At 42.9% G+C, this 23,420-nt stretch overlaps 1 protein-coding gene across 1 annotated transcript in view; it reads right to left on the reverse strand.

The window, feature by feature from the left end:
- The window catches only part of LOC146798058 (olfactomedin-4-like), a 79,719-nt gene extending 65,359 nt beyond the window's left edge, over window positions 1-14,360 (reverse strand). Inside the window, exon 1 of the mRNA XM_085627904.1 lies at window positions 14,274-14,360. Within this exon, the coding sequence (XP_085484030.1) occupies window positions 14,274-14,330 (57 nt within the window). The 5' untranslated portion in view covers window positions 14,331-14,360. The remainder of the gene's footprint in view (window positions 1-14,273) is intronic.
- Window positions 14,361-23,420: the final 9,060 nt, after the last annotated feature.

Raw genomic sequence — 23,420 nt, forward strand, 5'->3', positions numbered from 1 at the left:
GCCCATTTCTCCTGCAGTAAGACAATGTCTGCATTATTTATTATAGAGAGCCAGTAGGGATTCAGGAGTTTACAATGGACACCAGCAATGGTCCGCAACATAATTCTAAGCCCTTCCCCCACTGGCCTCTATCGCTTCAAACGAGACCCTAAGCTGGCGTGGGGTGTATAAAGGCCCCTCTTTGGGGACCCACCCTGCTCCACTTGCATGAAAAATATGAGACTCACAGTATGAGAGCGTTCACAGAACCAAACCTCCAAACACTCGGTGGTGGAAAGTCAGTCCAGCTCTTCCATCGATGTAAGTACTTCAAATGAGTTCCTCACCTTCGACGTTGTAGATTGAATTCACAGCCCTCTTGTGAAGTGCCTTAGCTTTCCCATACCTTCCAGAGAGAACCTCTGGCCTGTAGAAGTAACCTAAAGGTAATACCTGGATAGGACTTGAGGATTGAAACTACTCATTAAAAAACCTCATTATCAAGCGGGCAGTGTGGGGAGACTTAAAATGAACTATTACGCAGTCCCCACTCACTTCCTTTGCTCCTGCACCCACCCAGAGGGACCTTCTGACCATTATAACCTCCCTTGAAAACTCAGGCAGCCACCCCATACCTGATCCAAGCCAATGAGTTACTTCATTTTTTAGAGCTGAGTGGTATTCTCTTTGGGGTGGTTTTAAGGTCAGTACATTCTTCCGAACTACCACATAGGGGGAACACTCCAGTGGAATATAAGGGAAGGAATGACCTGTGGTGGCTTGGGTGTTACTCACTTGCTGAACATCCGTCTCAAGAACTCTACCCCCCACATTGTGCTGTGAAATTGGTCCTCTTACTTCTTGGGAAGTATGGCACCTGCTCCTAATTGGAATTAACAAGCTTGGGGGGACTAGAGACTCAGGCTCAGACTCATACCGATGAGGTAAGGAGCTAATCAATGCAGGCCCTGCAGAAGATACCCCCAATGGCAGAGGCTCTGGGAACTGAGCTGTCAAAACTGATCTCAACTTGCAGATTTCCATATCAATCTCCCCCAAACATGCTAAAATGGGGCACGCTTATTGTTCAAGAACTCAAGTAATTCATAACAAATGGGTTGGCTTCCTGATGATGTTCTTGTTCATGTGATGACCCCTCTACTATTTCATTTGACGAGGATTGCGCTGGGGCACTGGATGAACAAACTGTTATTCCTCCCGTGTTGAACCAGATTAGGACTTAAGCCTGTGATTGCAACGTCCATAATGGCGCATGAATCACAAAGCAAGGAAGGGGGCAGAGAAGAGAGAGATAAGCAACCCTCTGCTAGCTCAATTTCCTTGTTGACAACTCTCTGCTCTGTGTAAGAAGCCATCCAGTGTTGTTCTGAGAGTTCTCTGGGGCGGGATTTGTAGCCTTTATAGAGGCCTCCACCACCTTGCACTTCCCAATTGTAAGAGGCTAAGCAGAATTGGACCGCAAAGTCACGGTGAGAAAAGAAGACTTATTAACGTCCATGCATGCAGTAAGGTATCAGATGGTTGTAAGACAGTACTGCGCTGGTAAATACATTGCATGCCTTTGCCTCGAATTTTTTAGCACGCATGTTTTTACTGCGATAATTCATTTACATCGCATACCAATACCACGTATTGTTTTTATATTTAAAAACAATGTATTTGTGGGCTGAGACCCCCACCCCAAACAACTTACCTTAAATTTGTGGTATTGGTATGTGATGCAAATGCATAATCGCACTAAAAAAATACATGCTAATAAATGCCAGGCTAATGCATGCAATGTATTTACCTCGTTGTAAAGGCTGTTTCCCGCATCAGATATCAGGTAAAATGAAAAATATCAGCCATTTACTTCATCCCCAGGTCGGAACTGATGGCCGCCGCCAGCACCCACAGCTCATATGGAGGAACACCTAAATGCACTAAAATGTGTTTCCAAGGCAATTCCAATTTGCTGTAATGTTGCATGAAATCTTCTGGTGTCTTTCCACTGGTCCCGACAGACTGATAGTCAACAGTCAGGAAGTAACTCTTGCCCAAACTTTTCTGCAGAATTCCGCGAGGCAGGGGGGGGGACCTCAAAACTTGTGAGCCTTTGCCTCATTCCAGCACCTCCCCCACTGTAAACCGACTCAGCTCGCACAGGAACGCACAGGACCGCCCGCTGCCCTGCCTCAGACAACCGCACTCACTTGGCTCCCTGAACGAGTTTAACACAAAAGCAGCAGCAGTAACAGCATGTCAGTGACTGGGGGCTTAATGTTTAGGCAAGAAGTCCATGGCACTGCCAAATATGGCCTCAGAGGATAGAAGAACGAGGAGGACACCCCCTTTGACACAACAACAACAACTCCAGCGTGACTCCAACGGGGCTCCAACACTGGCACACCCGACCATAGGAAAATCGTCCTAGCCTGTGGACTACTGTTTTGAGTCCTTATTGGCCTCAGTAACTTTAGAAGTGCAGTTTGTAAAGTGCAATGGGTTTACTCTTTTTTGGGTGAGTTCATGTCTTTTCCTAAACGCCTCCCTAACCCACCCTAATCTCCCTTTACTCCTCCCTAAACCACTCCCATTTAGTAGAAAGTGTGCCCCTTTTTATAGTTGCTCTCCTTGGCCCTGCCACTTTAACTACTAAGGGCCTTATTACGATGTTGGGGGACTTGCGTCAATGGGTCAGCGGTTCCTCATACTTTATTATGGTGCGACTGCACATGGTACAGTCGCATACTCCCATTTCCCTATGAGAGCTTGTGCTGCGGGTGTAAACCGTCCATAGCACAAGCTCCCATAGAGCAACGGGAGCCTGTGTAAATCCCTGCACCACGTGGCAGGCACCTCACGATGCCTGCCGAATGGTGCATGGATTTACAGGGGGCACCATGGGTGCCCCTCAGATCCCCAATTGGAGCCTGAGGAGACATGGGTTCCTGCTAGGGGCCCCCAAAGTTGCTTTCCGACTGGCTTTTCATGTGAGAAAGCCCGACATGAAAATCCTGTTGGAAACCGACATTATATTCCCCATGGCGTAAACAACGTACATAGGGGATTATGAGAGGCCTCCGACTGGCCATCGGACTCCTTGAGCCTCTCAGAAGCCAGTCTGTCTGACTGGCCGGATTTAAATCCGACAGCCTTTACCATAATAGGACTGTCTGATTTGAAACCTACGATGTGAGCCGGAAAGCCTCCGACCGTCCGATTCACATCGTAATGAGGCCCTAAGTAGTAAACTTACATGTTTGAGGATCTCCCCATAGAAAAAAACTAGGAAAGTTGGGATTGGGGATTTACACTCATAGGTTTGTGAATAGCTTTTTGTAATAAGTAAGAAGTACTACTGTAGTACTGCATTATGTACTACAAAACATAGCTTGTGAATCTGGACTGCATTATTTATATGGCACTATCCTGAATGTTTAGAAACTAAGCTGAATACATGTTTTGTCTCAGTCCCTCACACATACATCTTCAGCTTCCATTTGTGTGCTGATATCAAGGACTTCATCTACTTTACATATCAATGCCATGAATTGATTGGCCTCTCAGCAGTCTCTATGTGTCTTGATGACAGGGTACCAACTTCCTTTAATGAGGCCACCTTTGACTGTTTATGCAACTGATGGCATGTGTGTGCTAGCTGTATTTATGTATAGGAGAAAGTAGTGCCCGGGGTGACTAAGTGGCTTGAGCTGAATTGCTTCTTACAAAGAATTATCACATGGGGACTTCTACTCAGCCCAGTGTGCAATTCAGCTGAGTGGCAATTAAAATTAGCAAGTATTTGTGTCTATATCTGCATTACAGCAAGTCTATGTTAATAGCTGCCATCACAGGTGGATCTGGTTTGCAGTAAAACATTATTGTTAAAAAAGTACACTGAAAAAAGATGTGTCAAAAATGCTGTCTATTGAAAAGAAAAGAAAGAAAAAACGTTTTGACTGCAAAATAGTTGAAACATTAAAAGCAGATTGGAGCATTTACAGTGAGGTGGTAAAAGGGTAGGGGACTAGCAAGGGGTTTTCAGGATTCAGGGTAGGGTAGCGTTAAGAGATAGTACGGTGTTGTTAGGGTTTAGGGATTGCTACTGTTAAATGGCGGGTAGGGGCTATTAGGGATCAGGGAAGGGTAGCATTAAGAGGTTTTCAGGTATTTTAGTGTTCGGAGATGGGTGATAAAAGGGGAGTCATTGTTTTTTACGGTTCAGGAAATCGTAGCGTTAAGGGGTAGTTAGAGTTTCTTAAGATACAGGGAATGGCAGCAATAAGGGGAAGTAAGTTTTTTTAGGTGCTGCGCAAAGTAGTGTTAAGGGATAGTAAAGGGTTTTTAGGGTTCAGGAAACAATAGCATTAACAGCTAGTAATGGGTTTTAGGATTTAAGGAAGGTTTGTGTTGAAGGGCAGTAAAGGATTTTAGGGCTCAGGGAAGGATAGTGTTGAAGGATAGTTAGAACATTTTTGGGTTCAGGGAAGGGTTTGAAAAAGGGTAGTAATGGGCCTCTACATTTCTGGATAGATCAGAAGCAGAAACATTCTACGGGGATGTCTATCCTAGCCTAAGAATCAACATAACCAAGACCGATACCCTCTTTTTCACAACCAAACTGGATGCTTGGCACAATCTATTTCATAATCCAGACTTTTCATGAACAAGATCTCATAAATCCAACGTGTTGACAGGTTAGATGCCACCACTTCTTAGAGCATTCCTTGGACCTTCTCTATCAACCATTTCAGTAATAGCATGTTCCATGCCAACCATAGGATTTGGATTTTGGATTTGGATGTGGATTTATAGAGCGCATAGCTACCCTTGGGCATCCCAGCGCTAAGAGGACCTAGTTTATTCCAAGTGGGGTCGGTGCAGGAAAATGTTTAGGGAAAGAGCCAGGTTTTTAATTTTTTTCGGAATGATAGTAAATTCTGCTCACTCCTCATGGGTAGTGGGAGGGAGTTCCATAGCTTAGGCGCGTTATAGGCGAACCTGCGGCCGCCCGATCTTGCCTTTTTTATTCTCGGGATGGATGCCAGTGCAAGTGAATCAGATCTTAGGTGACGGCTAGCTTTGTGAAGTTTCATCAGGAATCTGAGTATTGGGGGGCCTTTATCTTGCAGGATTTTGTGCGCTATGCAGAGCGTTTTGAACGTAATGCGCTCTTTTACTGGGAGCCAGTGTAGGCTCTTGAGGGCAGGTTTCGCCGAGTTCCGTGCTTTGGTTCCCGTGAGGACTCTAGGTGCGGCGTTTTGGGCCACCTGGAGTTTTTGAATGACTGATGCAGGGGCTCCCAAGTATAGGATGTTACCATAATCAAGTCTTGAGTTGACCAGTCCCTGCATCAGTAACTTCCTGGAATGGAAAGGGATCAGGTGGAAGATCTTACGGGCCATACGGATTAGGCCGAAGCAGGTCCCTGATGTTTTCCTGGCCTGGGTTTTGAAATTAAGGTCCTGGTCAAGCCAGATACCTAGACTTTTGACTTCTGTTTTGGGAGTAGGGTAGGTGCCCATGCAGGCTGGCCAGGAAAGGTTTACGGGTAGTTTGTGTTGATTGCCCAGTAGGAGGATTTCGGATTTGTCGCCGTTGAGCTTGAGTCTAGAGTCTGACATCCATTGTGAGATCCCTTCTAGGCAACTGGCGAGGTTTCCTAAGCTAGAGTCAGAGTGGTTAATGGACACCACCAGCTGGGTGTCGTCAGCGTACATCACTGACTTTACACCGAAGGGAGTGATGATGTCTTCGAGGGGGGCCATATAGACATTAAAAAGTGTGGGGCTAAGGGAAGAGCCCTGAGGGACCCCACACTGCATAGGCAGGGGTTTAGACGTGGAAAAGCCGTCTGATACCTGAAATGATCTTCCCTCGAGGAAGGATTTAATCCATGCGAGGGCTGAGTCGGTGATTCCCAGTTGGCTCAGCCGGTGGACCAAGATGGAGTGGTCCACCGTGTCGAAGGCGGCACTTAGATCGAGGAGGATCACTGCCACTGATCCTCCTGCGTCTATGATGGCTCTCGCCTCTTCGACAACTGCGAGCAAGGCGGTGTCGGTGCCTTGGCCCGGTCTGAAGCCGGTCTGGGAGTCGCGTAGTAAGTGATTGGACTCCAAAAAGCAGGATAGCTGTTTGTTAGCTATTCGTTCAGCCACTTTACTAATCCCTGGAAGAAGTGAAATCGGCCTGAAGTTGGAGGGGTCTAGAGGGTCCAGGTGGGGTTTCTTTAGGAGGGCTTTGACCGTAGCCTTTTTCCAGTTGGCTGGCACGGCGCCACTCCTGAAGGAGGCGTTTATTAGATTGGTGAAGGGTTGGGCAATGGTGGGGGCGACCAGTTTCATCTTACTGATGGGAGCAGGGTCCGCTGGTGAGCCACTTTTTACAGCTTTCAGGGTTTCTAAAAAAGTTTCCGTGGAGATCTGATCAAAGGCTCGCAGGCAAGGAGCCTCCGGCTGAAGGGGGGATGCAATAGGATGGAGAGAAGCGGAGGGTGCGGGGAGTGAGGTGAGTATTTTATCAATTTTTGAGGAGAAGAAGTTGGCCATTTGATTGCATCTCACGCCTTCAGGGTCAGGGGGGGGGGAGGGTCCTGGTTTTTGGTGAGGAGCCGAACTATGCGGTATGTTTCCTTCGCTGAGTTAGCTGCTGCCGCAATCTTTCCTTCAAAGAAGGTGGCCTGGGTAGATTTAATTGCGGTTTTATAGAGCTTGATAGCGCTTCTGTATTTGTTTTTGGAGGCTGTGGACCAGTTTTTCCTCCAGGCGCGTTCTAGTTTTTTGCAGCTCTTTTTTAGGGAACGGAGTTCCTGGGTGTACCAGGGAGAGTTGGTCGATTTGTTCCTGCTAGGCATTGGTTTGAGTGGCAGAATGGTATCTAAGGATTGATGGATCCAATCCTGTAGCTGAGTTTCTGCTATGGACGGGTCTTCGTCCAGGAGGGGGGAGGTGGAGGATAGAGCCTGAGCCCATGCGCTGTTGTCCAGTTTTTTCCACGGGCGATCCGGGGGTTGGGGAGGGGGTTTACCCAGAGGTTCGGTGGATAGCAGTAGCTCGAATGCGACCAAGAAGTGGTCTGACCATGGAATAGGGATAGGGGGCCTAGCTGTGAGACGGGGGAGGTTGGAGAACACGGGATCCAACAGGTGACCTTTGATGTGAGTAGGGAGGTTATTGAGTAATTCGAGGCTGAGTGAACCTAGGTCGGCTTTGAGGTCCATCGCCGGTTTGTTGGAGGGGTCGTCGAGATGGAGATTTAAATCTCCCAGTATCGTAAAATTCGGCGTAGTACAGGCCAGGGAAGAGACAGAGTCAATGAGTGACTCGCAAAAGTGACGAATTGGTCCAGGGGGACGATAAACTAATAGTCCTGAGAGTGTGAGCGATGGTGGGCGACTCACTGAGAAGAGGATGTTTTCGCAGTCCAGTATGGGACTATCTCTGAATTGACATGCGAGGTAGTCTCTGTAAACAACAGCGATTCCTCCGCCAATGCCTACGGGTCTGTTGTGGAATTTAATCAGGTATTCCGGTGGGAGTGACTGAACGATATCTGGCTCTGATCCTGCTGTGAGCCATGTTTCCGTTAGGAATAGGATTTCGATGTCGGAGTCTTTCAGGAGCAGATTAATTTCCGTTTGATGCTTTGGGAGGGATCTGCAGTTAAGCAGGGCCATATTGAGGGTGATGGGTTTCAACGTTGGCTCTAGGTGGAAACTGTACGAGCATGAACGGCAGCAAGAGTTCCCTTCAGCGAGCGAGATCGAGTTGCTGCAGGGGGGGGGTTAGGGGGATTCGGAGTTCCAGCAAGGTGTCCCTGGAGTAAGTGGTGGCCTGGGAAGGGCGGACCAGGGGTCCGGGCTCTGGGTGCGGTCTGGCGCGGACGGGCGCAGACGGGCTTGCCTTAGGCGCGCCTTCAGCGCGCAGACGGCGCTCCCGCTGCGCTCGTCCGCTGCGCTTCCTGAATAGACACATTTTAGTAGAGTGGGGGGGTGTGGTCAGCGAAGTGGGCGTGGCCTGAGTGCTCGACCAGGTGGCAGCAATTAGGCAATTTTCCCTACGTCAGCGCTAGGGTCCGCTGCGTGGGGGTGCTCAGGGAGATAGGCGAGTGAGTTAAAACACACAGTAACAAGTGACTCCAATTTTTAAAAACAAAGCAATCTCCCGGCTTCCGCCTCAGGAGTAAACAGACAGTCTTCAAAGCTTCAAAGAGATGACCATTGAAAATAAAAAAATGAGCACCATTTGTTCGATACATTGTGCCCAATGTCATACTTCCCAGGCTACTTGCCACATTTCCTTACCATCACCCCATCTAAGTTACCTACTGTGCCTTACTCTAGTGTGCTGCCATGAGCCATCACACACCTCATGTCAGTTCCAACAATCAATTACACAATGCCTCACTCATGCCAGTCCCCACCCACTGTCTGCTCAGCTTGTCCACCCTTTAACACACTGTTCCTGATAAAACCCTCGAAATTGAGACATTGCTGCATCCACTCTGGACAATATAACTCTCCAAACCATAGGCACTATTCTTGACTTTAAAATGGGCTTAATACATCTCATATCAGCTGTGAGGCACATCTCACACAATCATAACCACCTATACTAGTCTAATTGTCACATTGTTGGCCTCACCCTTGAAAACATCTCACCCTTTGTCACAAAACATACTGAAGAAAACAGAGGGCAAAGGAGGATGATGGCTAGGCTAGCAGAACCACGAACTTTCCTGCTCTACAGTTTCAGGCTCTCCGTTCCCATTGTTTAAGTGGGTAGTAGCCCTTTAAACTATTGTTCGACAACGTCCTGTGTGATCGCTCTTTCTTCATGGATGAATTCTGTAAACCCATCCTTCACCGCAGGAAGTAAACTATTTCTCCTTCAAAGGAAAATCTTCCCTCTCAGCCACAACAAGCACAGAATCAAAATGACATGAGGGTTTAACCTGGGTGACTTAACTTCTGCAACCTTATCTATTTTGGCCTCCCCAAAAAGTCTCACTAAGAACTGCACTGCCAGGCCCAAAGACCCCAGAACAAGATAACCGGACTTTGAATATTAATAATCTTCACCAGCTGGATCACAAAAAATTCATTTTAAAGAACTCAAAGGGCTCTATTCCGGTGCCAGGATGGAATTTAAGATCCTATGTACCACTCATAATGCATCTTTGGGCACAGTCCCTGTAACCTACTGAACTTGCTTCAACCAAGGCTTTTTGCTCAATGACCACTCATCAAATGAACCAATGATCAGTCAAGAGGATAAAACACAGAGGACAACCTCTGGGCATCTGAGACTCCAGCCCTCCTTATTCCCTATAACGACCTTGCAGTTAAAACCGAATTATATGGTTTGTGAAAACTGAACTATTTAAACTAGTGTTCAGCTGAATTTAACAAAGATTGGGGTGCGTGATTGAGGAATGATGAGTATGGTTAATTTCTCATCCGCCTCGTCCCTAATCTCTCCATCCTTTCATTGGGTGTACTTTTCCACCCCACTGTTAGGTAATTTTAAATAACTGAAAGAAGACACATAGAAATTTACATAAATAAATAGAGTATGAAAAATACATTCATCTTAAAAATTACCACAGATGTTTAGAAACTGCCAAAATAAGCATGCAGCATACCACCGCTTCAGTGTTGGTCTTCCTTAAGTAAGTGTAAATCATTAACAAAAAGAGGCAAAAAATATATATTTTTTTAAAAACACTTCTGACTATTAAACAGTGTTGTTTTCTTACACGCACATCCTAACATTTTTGAAACCTCTATTAAGATTTGAAGCACACCAGTGGGTCTGCTTACTTTGAATGCATACTCAAGCTTCCTAATACTATAGTTATTTGTTTCAGCCTAAACCTACTAGCAAACCATATAACCCTGAAAGTAATAAAAAATTGCTCATAGATTCAAGATGTTAATACACAGATGGGAGTCTTAGCTCCTTTTATTGTGTGCATACTAATGGCATACTGCTGGCTTACAAACGATACCAAAAGTAAAATGCGCAAACAAATGATTACATACAATATCCTATACGATGACGATGATAGACTGTCAAACTATATATTACATCAAACCTTTTTTTATTTCAGATGAATAATGTAACTGACCCTGTCACTCACATCTGGTATTACTTGCCCTTGCACCAAACTCCAATAAGCTTTCTTCAGAGTTGTGCAAATTCCTTGTATAATAGGATGTGGCTATTCAAAGGGCTATGGCGAAAGTAGCTATCTGAATATTTTTTAAGGATTTGAAAAAAGTTCCACAGTGTAGCAAAGTTCCAATGAGCACTAATGTAAATAAGGCAAATGGGCCTCCTGGACCCTGGCCGGATAGCAAAATATAGACACATTTGGGGAGCAGGAGCCAAGCCCATTTCTGGGTCTTGATGACACCACATGTCCAAAGTTACCTTTGAAAATAAAAGTCACAGACTATGCAAATGTCCCATTTTCTAGAATTGTTAGCATAGTCTAGGCCTGCCTCCATGTCTCTTACTACATATTTCTGTTTCTTCTTGACACTATGGCACTAACATAATGGACAGAGTAGATTGTGTTTTAGAACAGGAGCTGAGGGGTTTTGTGCTCAGTTCCCATTTCCTAGAACAAAAGACCAACACCAGCTGAGCTAACAACTGGAGATATTGCTGCACGTAGAAATAAACCAGTCTCTGTGCTTCACCCATTGCCTCTCAAGCAGAAACCTATACATCCACACCGAGCCTACATGGGGTTTTAGTACACCCACCTTCCATTTGAAAACATCCCTGAGCTCCTCCCTCGCAGCGAGGGGGTTGTAGCACACGTAAGGACTAGGTTCTCATGTGAGGAGGTACGCCCATGATGAAGCATGACACCTCTGGTGTGTGAGGGGATCTGTCCTCAAAAAGGGAATCGCCAGCTTGCACACTTAGATATCCTGAGTCACATGCTAGACCTCCCTACGAACCTGGACCCGGGGCTTCTTTTGTGATGTGTTAGTATGAATGGGGAGTTGGCTCCCGCTGGTCCTTAAACCTCCTCTAGCCCCCCCTTGTGTGATTACTGTAACTTATACATCCATGTCATGTGGCCTTATCTGCAGTCAGTCTTGATCTGTTACCCGACAGCAATCAAAATGCTGGAGTATATAGACTCATTTTTATAAAGGGGAGAATGAAATTGCTAAATGCGAGAATCTAGCTAACTAAAAAGTAATGCTTTCTTGGTGGTGATCTTCTTGGAAATGGACATTTCTGTCCACTCCGCGACAGTGTTCTGGGAGGAAGACTGACACAAGCATCACTGCCATTTTTATATTGTCAGTTGGAAATAAGGCAAAACGGATATGTCTGCACTGTCCTTACAAGTATAGAAGCACTGTTGAAAAGTGCTGGTACCTTCAAATAAATGAATGGTAACCTTGTTGGGAAGAGTTGAAGATTATAGCAGCCCAGAGCAAAGGTTTCATTATTGTCAAATAAAACGTAGCAGATCTCCAGAGATGTTCCTCTGAAAGAATATCAAGCTTTCTGAAATGAATCTGCAATCATCTATAAATGTATGGCAGGGCTGCTGAGATGTGGTGTAAAGGCTTACGAAAAATAAAGCAGCCCTGCACAAAAGTGGTGGATCCTGTATCATTAGATGTTTGGTAGCCCTGCTGAGAAGTTGTCAACGTGATCAGTTTCCAACCTAAATGCACATGCACAGACTATCCTGTCATCAAGTAGCCATTTACCTTTTTAGGAGGATTAACACTTGTTTTGCACCTGGATTCCTTATTTTGATCTGTGTTTGACGCTGTTGCCTCCTAGTCTTTCTTTACAATATGCAGAAAAGGAAACCATTTAAAAATGGCCTCCCTTCTTCCTCTAACTGCATTTCTTGCAACATGGGACTGGCTGTGTAGGGTTTGACAGGCACTGAATTGCACCAAATATTAATACTTAAACCTTTGTATGCTTATAATAGAAAGGGAAAATGCCTAGTTATTAATTTGCCAGTTATGGCCTGGTGAAGTAATGCACGTTATTATCTACTTTAAAAATATCAGGTGATCAGACATCTGTGTGACAAGCGGTAGCACAATCTGCAGCCATCTTTTCTAAACATGTAACATGATTATTAAGTGGATGTATTCTTCCTGTGATGATGGCAACTGGTGATATTTATCCCGTGTATGTGTTCTTCATGGGGAGATTGAATAACATGATAAATATTCAATAGTTCTTACAATTTATGAGGTATGAGAGCAATCTCATTCGCCTTATTTTTTCATCTGACGATGAAATAAAGGATTAAAGTGAATTGACATTACACCAAGTGGAAAATTTGCCAAATCCCTGGAGGTCGATTATCCCACTACCTGTAAGGGGCATTGGGAAGAGGTCCAGTAAGTGGTGCACATTGTACATATAAGGCAAAAGCCTTTCCTCCTTGCTCATTCGCAATGAAGGTCAAACCCAGACAGCATTTCTCCAACTCTACCAAGGCCATGGCACTAGTTGATAAGGAAGTTTGAATAAACTTTTTGTTGTCTCATGGGGCTTGGATAAGCAAACAGAGTGTGGAATGGGGCTTTGATGGAGGTCTGATATGAGGAGTCTTTCCTCAGCTCATTTGGATTAAACTTCATTAACACTTTCTGAGGAAATGAAGTGCATTACACGGTGTGGTTGTGCGACCTCACCATGTAATACACTCACCAACCCCTTTAGGTAAGAGTAGCGAGGTAGAGATATCCTATAATATTAAAGCACTGATCACATTTCAATCACTATTGCTCTTGATTATTTATAAAATGTCATTGCAGAGATATGTTAATTGTTCTTCCAAAATAAGGTATGAACATTAAAAATCTTATTTTTGTTTATAAACAAGTTTTTACTTGTATTTTCAAACTGCACCATAGTGCGCATCCCACTCCCTTCACACCTGCCCGTCATTCTCTATCCCGCTGTAGCACACCATAATCTACTGAATGACCTGTATTTGGCCATTGAATTCTGCATCACCTCTCACTACATAGTAGTCCCACCATTTGCCCCACACACAGGCATGTTTCGGTGGTCAACCCTGGCCCCTGTAGATGGTCTCCTGCAACTTGGAACCCCTTGGAACACCAATCCATTGCCCATTGCCATTCAGAGATCATAGGTGGAGTTGGGGAGCTCCATTTCCGCACGACGTTGTGATTGGCCAGGCCTGATGCAGCACCCACCAATGTCTGCTCACCCCAGTTTCCTCCTATATCTGCCAGGATCCCCAGGAGACCAATTCTGGGTGTGAGGTCAATGTGTCTCCCCAGCACCCGCCTCAGTGTATAAACCGTATTTTTTTGTATGCACTGCTGTTAATAATTTGTGACATTCACCTATACGATACAGGCTTGAGCCTTGTTGCTCAAGCCCCAATACCGAAGGCGAGACAATGATATTTTAAGGGAACCCTTAATTGCCTTTGAAGACTGATCTTTGGGACACTGGCCAATAGGTCATCTCCACCCTCACCATAGTCACATCCTGCTTCTGATTATTTGTTTCTAGAGTAAGTACTTTTAATTTTCAGCACTGAAAGAAATTCAAAAGTGCTTAAAATGTAAATGTGCCTTACGTGTTCCTATAATAACATCCTTTTATTGGAGAACCCTCAAACCCACTGTAATGTTTTTAAATCCTATGTAGTTTTGCCCATGTTCCTTCCCCAGTGTTATTTTTAAAATGCACCATGTACCACTCATTTTTCAAAGTCCTCCCTCACACAATTTAAAATTGTGATCCCGTTTGCACAGGAAGCGGAATTTAGTTCTGAACTTGTAATGAAGGTCAAATTGTACCACATATTTCCCAGAAAATCCGATGGTAAAACTTTTATTCCACTGTAAAATTCTATCCAGCTTTGACCTATGTTTCAGCTGCAATGTGCATTTATTTCTCAACTGATGCAGACTTTTTACCAAATACTCATTGGAGGCGAGCCTAGCAGAATACCTTTTTTTTTCTAAACAAGTTCGAATGTTACTGTTAACAGTTCATAGAAACATTTTCAGAAGATTCAATACAATCGTTTTTCGCACAGTTCTGTGAGCCATGGCTACGTTTCCAAATGCAAGGAGAAATGAACAATAATTACTTGCAATATGGAAACGGGATTTTAAACAGAAGCCCATGAGTCTCTGCTATGCTCTCAGTCTCACACCTCCCCGGCGCCACAGCAAACACCCATCAAGAAACCACAAGAGCCCAAGAACACTTTGCTGGAGTCTTAAATTCTTAAATACTCACTGGAGGGGTGAATTGACCCTGCACAAGGTTCACTGCAAGAAGAAGCCACAGCAGCATCTTGAGAGATTCTTCATAAGTGGCGTCTATTTGGACATCCAAACCCCTTTTTATAGGACACATGCTGGACCGTGGATTGGCTTAAAGCCACTCTGGCACATGATTACACCAGAACAGGAAGGGGCAGTTTCCAGGTTTTCAGATAGCGAGGCTTGCTAATGGCTAGCCCTATCTTCACAAGATAAGGGCACTGGGGCACCTTCGGCAAAAATCCAATACTGCCCTCAACCAAATCCTTCTCGAGATCCTGCCCCATATCATTTCCATGACAGGCCTAGGACTAATAACCCAGGGCGTTCCTACTTGTAAACGGCTGTTGGGTGCTGCAAGGATGTATAGTAGAAACTGACTGATTATGGGGAGAAGCAGAAATATGGTAATCGTTATTTTAAAAGGAAATGTATTCTTCGATGTTGTTTGCTAATTACTGCAGTTCAAGTGAAGAGTTATCTTTTTGGATGTGCAACTCTACCTTGTGGTAGATTCAATATCAGAGCAACTATAAAACTACATTTAATGTCTTTTGCATATTTGAGGATTTAAAAAAAACACGTAAAGTGTTAAAATTCACACCATAGAACAATACTTGCATTTCATTTTACAGAAAGGTTTTAAAAAAATATTGATGTATTATATTTATAGTTTAATTAGAAAATTATTTTTGTAATTGTGTAAGAACATACTACATATACTACAGAAAAGTGAGGTCACAATAAAAAGTGATGTAGTTGTACTTTTCTTTGAGAAAATCAATATGATTTTGTGATGGCATGCATGAATGCGAAGGGAAGAAGCTGCTAAAGTCCTTTCAGTTATAAGAACATTTATTAGAAATGTGACCTCTCAAGAGGCAGGAAACATGAGCAAAGTTAAATATGACTGCTTTGTATTCTTTATTATATGTGGAATACACGGAAGATCATTACAATATTGGAATGTTGAGAGCTCCATTGAACACAATGAAGTGGCTCAGGGCCAATAAAGACTGGTAGAGACCTTCTGCGTCAACATACCAATACTTATCCTTTTTCTCCATGCTTAATTTAGAACATTCTCCCCTCAAGGAGAGGAATGTTCTAATAGCATTATAACCCCTTGCCGCAGGCTATAACAGTTTAGAAAGGTCCTCTCCATCCATGAACGTCAATTTACTAAAAGGCCGGGGGTAGTGGAAGTGACATCACACGCCATAAGACCTTTATGTTCACTAACACCACACATCCTTACACATGCATACACAATCACATATACTTACACTCTCTCTCACATAAACACATTCACACCTGCACACATTCACACAACATGCATTTAAAAGCATTTGATACTTACCTCAGCTGCCAGGGAGGGTCATATTCCAACTAATTGTACTCCTTTTTTATTACACTAATAGTGAATATTACTATTCTCTATTAGTGTAATAAAAATATTGAAAAAAAACCAAATGATACTTCATCCAATGTCCATAAGGACGAGCTGTCATTGTGTTCCTTGCACTGTTTGTGTTACCTCTGAGGCCAGGAGTTGCAAATGCAGTACCATTATGTTCAAGGGTCACTCAGCTCTAAAACCTTCTCTCTTCCTCATGTGGTCCCTCAGGGCTCCTCATTAAGCCCCACACTATTCAATGTTTATGTTTCCCCATTAGCCAAACCTATTTAATCATTTGGTCTTCAGGTCATCCCCTGTGCTGACAATATACAGATCATTGTATCTCTGTCAGAGGCTGGATCGGCTAGGGACATCCATTTTCACAATTGTATGAAAGCAATTGTCACCTGGATGAGGGAAAATTGTATTAAACACTGAGAAGACAGAGGCGATCATCTTTGGAAGTCAGCTTTCTATTTGGAACAGAAACTGGTGGCCTGAATCTTTGGAAATTCAGGCTTTACCAAATCTGCAAATAAAGCTTGGGGTCATAGGGGATGATTGACTCTCCTTTGACTTACAGGTAAACAGAAAAATATCCTACTATTTCAACTTGGACAGAATATTGCAGAAAGTCTTTCCCTATATTCCACAACCTGCGTGCAAAACAAAAAGTTGAGGTATTAATTGCGTCTAGTATTGATTATTGTAATGCCTTCTATCTGAATATTAACAGGTTTTCCATCCAGAAACTGCAAACTGCACAAAACATAGCAGCAAGGCTCATCTTAGACCTCCCCAGGCATCAGTCGATGGCCGCACAATTGGTCATACTCCAATGGTTGCCCATTAGTAAGCGAGTCCCCTTTAAAACCGTATGTATTGCACACAAGGCATTACAAAACTCAGGACACCGGGCTAATAAAGCCAAATTTCAGTGGTACCAACAAGCAAGACCACTACGCTTTACTAAGAATAAACTGATGGTTATTCCTAAATTTGGAAAGGCGAAATGAGAGGAAGATCGTTTTCTGTAGCCACAGCCAAACTATGGAATACTCTTCCACACTATCTAAGTGCAATAGAAAAACATCTTGCATTTAGAAAGGCTTTAAAAACGTGGCTTTTGTCTTTGTAGATTGATCTTATTTTCTTCTGACTGCTTTTATTCCCCAGACTCTAGATTGTTTACATGGCTCACAGCGCATTGATTCCAATTGGTATTTGAGCGCTTTATGAATGTATTTTTCTTTCATTTCAAGGGACAATTCAGTGGTAACAGCTGTGACCCCTGGCGACCCCTAAATGATGTCCATGTCTCCATCATTACATGCTCTCACCTGTGGCTCGGGTTTATAACTCTGATCCTGGTCTTTAAACGACTGTTACAGCCCTTGGCAGGGGACTATAAGGTTTAATTATTGTGGTTGGTAATAGCACATCACTGTGCTTCGTAGTATATGCTGACAACAAAATATGCATAGATTATAGGAGAGATACTAAAATAGAGAGCGTGGCGTGATAGGCAGGCTTCTTAAAACTGTTGAAAAATACATACATTTAAAAGTGGGAGAGAGAAAGATCTGCTCCGTTTTGTCATGCACTTCTCTAGTTTGGGACAAGCAACAGAGAGGACTTTGGATAGGAAGCAGATAGTCATGTCGGCTTAACCAAGTAGTCAGCAAATTTCATTAACACTCAACATTTGCATTGTTTGTACACACAAAAACGCAAGGCACTAATTTTGAATTAAGAAAACCCCATCAAAGAGTTGAACAGCGTTTGCTGTAAAAGGAGGTGGGGCTCTTAATTAATTCTAGTAGCAAAATGTCTCTTTTTGCGCAGACCCCTCCAGTTTTTGGGATTATTTCTGTTGATTTTTGGACTCTGTACACTGGGACGCTGTTAACCTGGCCCCAGGGCATGTGCTCTGACCCTAAAAGTTACATTTGTTAAAAATCCTAATTTACACATCTAAAATAACCTATGTGTCCCTAGTATATAATACCCGGTGTACCCAGGGTCTGTAAGATAAATGTCACTAGGGGACTGCATCACCTACTGTGCATCCACTAAAATGACAAGTCAAAGCAAGACTTCAGGCGTGTCCCTGGCAGCCTGAGTATGCGGCTTTAAAACTTCAAATCTGACCTGGCAAAACGTATACCTAAACCTGCCTTTTTAATACATATACGTTATCTCTCAGGTATTCTCAAAATGCCCAAAGGGAAGGCTTCATGGTATTTAAAATGTAGGACTAGTGTACTTATGTTTTCCGTGCCTTGCCAGTGATCAATCTCCAGAGTAATTTTTCAGTATGGCAAGGCTGGTTTCTCCCATAGAAAAGCACTGGGTTACATAAAAACACAATACAATGCATCAATTTAGTATGGGAATAACTAGAACCAAGATTTAAGGACTCAAATGAATAGTAATTTAAAATCCAATAATGATCAAGTTGGATTTTAAATTACTATTTTGAAAATGCCACTTTTAAAAAGTTCATATTCACATTAATTTTTGCATTCAATGTTTGCAAGCTCTATCGAGTAGCTCACACATTTTAGTTTTTTCAGATGCAATTTTGCTCATTTCAATGTGGACAAATATATATTCCAAAAAGATACATTTATATTGGCAAAGCATTGCAAAGGGTACAAAGAAAGGATAAGAACATTTCCATAAAACGAACACAATGCAACCATAAGTTAAAATATTTCGATGTTACAAACACCTCATTGTTGCAGTTACGAACACCTTTTCAAAACATTCGCAGGAGAATGTGTCTGGTTAAACAGACTACATGTCCTTAAATCAAATAATACAAAAAATAGGTGTGGTTGTTGACGTATCAGTCTATGTGTTGTAAGCATCCGCTAGACCATCTTCAGGACATTTAATATAAAGATGAATGACCCTTAGGGAGTATCTTTTCTTTGGTACCCTTTGCAATGCTTTGCCAATATAAATGTATCTTTCTGGAATATATATACCCGTATTAGATTATTTTGTAGATTTGTTCACACTGAAATAAGCAAAATTGAATCTGTAAAAATTGAAGTGTGGGCTACTCGATAGAGTTTGCCAACATTGAATGCGAAAATTAATGTTAATATGTCGTTTAACAAATCTCTTGTAGGCACACTTACCTGCTAATACTTGAATTGCCCAAACCTCCAAGGATGTACTGGGTTTCCCACTTTTTCTTAATACTACCTTTAAAAAGATGGCATTTTTCTGCCTCAAGTGTTTAGTAGCCTTTTCAGCATTAATCCCCAACTTTCACCTGGCAGCCTGCTGGCCCCCTGCACGGAGGTGGGACTGGCTCCCAGGAAATAGAACAAAAGGACCATTGGTGGGAGAGGTGTGACCTTCTCCTGACAGTATGGCCTGGGGAATGTGCCCACCAAATACAGAATCTTTAAAGGGACATCCTCTGTCACAGGTAGATGTAACTCCCATCTAGTCCTGCCCTGCCATTGTCTAAGTAGCCAGAGTGGCAACAATCACTGTGGGGATTGCAGATGGATTTTCTCATCTCCCTACAACATGCTCAGGGGAGTACCCAGAGCTCTGAACAAGGCTAGAAAGGTTCGGCCTTATCTGTTTTAGGGATGGAGGAACACTGGAAGTGCTGCAAACATGGGTAGGAAACTCCCTAGGAGCTTTTTCCCCTTTGGTTAGAGGGCAGATAGGAGTTTCACCCACACACAGACTGGCAATGGCCATAATAATGGCATCTTCAGTACCCTCTTCAGAACACCTCTGGACCTGTGGAAGACAGAAGGACTGCACCTGGTTTTAATACTATGGAGAGAAGCCTTAATGGCTGGCCCTGCTCCCCACTTGTACCCAAGTCAGAAGAATGGAGTTAAAAGGGGTAGTTGGCTAGCCCCCTGGTTTACACCAGAATCATAAAAGCTGGAGTAAACCATCATCTCTGCTGAGCTCAGCTGTCTAGTTCCACCTGGATTTGCCCTGGACCCTGCTGGTAACTCCGGGGATATTAAGTCCTAATTACCAAACAGTGCCCAAGTGTTGGAACCCTGGCTGGTGTAAAAGCATACTCTTTCCCCATCAAAAACTACAGGACTGGACACTTAGAAATGTTTTCTAAACTTTCTGGAAAAAATACCAGATGCTACCCAAGACTGCAGACGAGCTGCAGATGCCGACACAGAACTGCCGGTGAGACTCAACTTGCTGGTTTGGCCCTCTGAAAGGATCCTGACTTCAAGAAAAGTTTCTAAATCAGAATGTAAAGGACTTCACCGGGACCAACACTGCAATGACAATGCCTTCCTGTGTCCCGACCTTGGATTTTGCGTGCTTGGAGATTTACCGCATTCAACGTCAGGAGCCTCAAACTTCCCTCCGAGGTCCTACTCTACAGCCAGCCACCATCGGCTAGACCCTCTTCGGATCCATCTGGCACCTTGACCCACTGACTACCTCCTTGCTGAGGATTTTTCACCAGGTAAATGGCTAAGTCCAAAAGGAGGGAACTTTACACCGGGATGAAACTGGTCCATGTATCCAACCTGCACTACATTGCGGTCCACCATAACGTTTGACTTTGACCCAGTCTACTGGGACCAGATACCTGTGGTTGACGTTTTGCACATTTTGGTGTGAGAAACACCTACAACTTTTAAAAATCATATTTCTGGGTTGCCTGATTTTTGTTGTTTAGGTGTCTATTTGCTCATTACATTTTTCTTTATAGTTATAAATTTGAGTGAGGTTGTTAAGGTGTTGTCTGTTCTACCTTTTAACTGTTGTGGTACTGATAAATGTTTTACAAATTTCTTCTAAGTTAACCCTGCCTTCTTTGTGCTATATTCAACCAAGGGGTGAGCTGAGTTTTAAATTATTGAGACTTAACTACACCTAGAAAGGAATATTGCAATTGTTACTTGTAGATGACTACCATCTACTTCAACTAATAATCCACTTTCTTCCACTCCTGCATCTTTAAAAGTTTGAGTTCGTACTTAAAAGCTTGATTCACTGGTGTCTTGGTAAATCATATTCCAAACATTCGCCTGATTGAATACATCCAAATTGAATCATACACTCCATTCGGATATTCACACTTCAAAATTGTTAAATCCCTCCCACTTTAGATGTAGGCCTAAGGTTGTGGGCTTGACCATTACAGGTACATATGTTCCATAGATAGTGAGTAACAATGAGCATCCTTGCTTTTTGAGTCAAGGATGTCACTGTAAAATGGATTAATTTGAGTAATCATAGCAGTAGAGTTTACTGAGTGATGGGGAAATATTTTCTTAAAAGGTGACTTTATAACAGTTCTTGAACTGGAACAGAAAAAAGTATTGACTGGTGCTGTTTTATGTTCTTGGTGTTAAGTTAAAGCAGTGCTTGTTGAAAAACACCTTTTAGCACCCTATTATATGAGCCAATTATGTCATTTTAAAATCAGTTTGTTTGGGTAACCATAGCAGTAGTTAGTCAGCTCAGAAAAATAGTTTCTTAGACAGTGTCCTGGTACTAGTCCTTGGGATTGATCAGAAAACATTTTTGATTGACATTGTTTCATGTCCTTGGTGGTAAGTTAAACCAGTGCTTTGTGTAATCAGCTTTTACCACCCTATTAAGAAAGCAGGTTCCTGGAGGTCGTAATGTGTGTCAAACATGTTTGTGCGTACCTGTTGTGTATCATTTTGTTGTTATGGTGATATGTTCTGTAGTTTTTTTGTCATGTCTTAGTAATACATTTTTGCACTGTGAAGTTGTACTGAAGTGTGGTTGTAGTGCTGCATTCTGGTTTGGCGGTTTTGTTGTGTGCTGTTAGGTTTTGATTGTGTTGTTATGTTGCTCTGTGTATGTTATTGTGCTATGTTCTGTTGTTTACTTTAGACATGTCAACCATGCAGATACATTTCCCGTCACAATCCGAACATGTCTTTAATGTTCCTTTCAAAGGCAACCATTTACCACTGTCTAAAGTGGTAAAATGGTATTGCCCTATCTCATCAACTATATAAGACACCAGTCAGCACAAAACTGTGGGAGATATCATGGGGTGGATTACAAAACATGTCTGACTGTTGGTATTAAGGATGGCAAAAATTTCCCGGGAGCAGCAAAGAACGCGGTGAGGCACGTCCTACTTCCTACGAGGGTCTTTCATCCATAGACCATCTTGGGCAAAAGAAAAAAAGAAGATATATACTTCAGCATATCATTGAAAAGAGTATGATATATATCAAATCATCTGCTAACCACGTCTCCGCATTTAACCAGAAATCACCGGCGTATTTGTTGCTTCATCAGTCCTTCTCTCAATACGTCCCATTTATCAAAGAATATCGGCTGATAAAAGAATCAGTCACAAGTGACTACTCTATCAGCGAGCATTAGATCTCGACATTTTTCGACCTTTTTACTCTTATTGTTGTTACGAGAAAAATTGTGTGGCTTTCCTGACGAAGGCGCTAGTGCGCCGAAACGCGCGTCGAAGACAATCTATTGCCGCAACTTTGTATATCTTGAATGCTTACATTTTGGTTTATCTTCCTTATTTTATATTGTGTTCATTGAATAATTTTTTTATGTCATTGTATCTGTATTTTAGTCTGTATTTTGCTAAGTTTTGTTAATATATTTTTATAAAATATGTGTATATTTTTTTTAGAAAGTGTATTGTGTTTTGGTCATATGTTGATTTAAATATAAAACACTATTATATGTTGACAACAATAAAAAAATGATTTTTTAACTTTATTACTATATGGTACACTGGCTCTTATTAAAAGTCTTTCTAATGTTTTTAGTTCTATATCAATTGACCTAGTGGCTGATATCTGTATCAATTTTGATTGCCTAGGAATATACTCTTCACTGTGTTTGTTGCCCTGTCCTAGGAATTGACCTAAATATTTTACAGGGGGTCCTTGTTACTTCCAAAAGGTATTAAGGAAGAGCCCTCTCTTAATGCCTTTTACCACCATATAATGAAAAGATGATTTGCAAGGTGGTAATGTGTGACAGTATCCTTTGTGCACATTTTCTGTGTGACAGTTTGTTGTGCTGGTAATGTGTTCTGTTGTGTTTGCTATGCTGTCATTTTACACTTCATTATTGTAGTATGATTTTGTTTTGTTGTGATGCACCATGTTATGTTTTATTGTTGTGTAATGTTGCATTGTGTATGATATTGTGTTATGATCAGCTGTTTGCTTTAGATATGTCAACAGATATGTCCTGAGGCTTGAGCCGGGAGATCGAGGCTGCTGCACTGTGTGAGGTGTCTTGTGTACTGTAATTGCGAATTTAGGTGGCATCGTATCTGCTTTTACTTCTGAGTTTTTAACGTGTTTTATTTGTTGAACTTTATGCTAAATATTATGCTAAATACATTTTAAACTCTTAAATACTTTGCACATTGGGGTGATCCTTACCGTTCACTTTTTCCTTGAACGAGTCCCTGCATTGTATTCCGCGACTCCCGCCCGCCCGCCCGCCCGCCATCTTGGTGGTAATACGAGGAGCAGTCTAGCGTCTGCTCCTCGCACACTACTTAGTGGGCCATGGCGCAAGCGCGCAGCGGGCGCGCCGGCGGCGCGCCTAAGGCAAGCCCGTCTGCGCCCGTCCGCGCCGGGACGTCGCCAGGTGCCAGGGACCATGCCACTGATATGGACAACCCTAGTAAGTGTAAATTAGTATTTAGTGGCGCCGCTCTCAGACTTATTTATG

This window comes from Triturus cristatus, chromosome 9, assembly GCF_964204655.1.
Source record: "Triturus cristatus chromosome 9, aTriCri1.1, whole genome shotgun sequence".
NCBI classification, from domain to species: domain Eukaryota; kingdom Metazoa; phylum Chordata; class Amphibia; order Caudata; family Salamandridae; genus Triturus; species Triturus cristatus.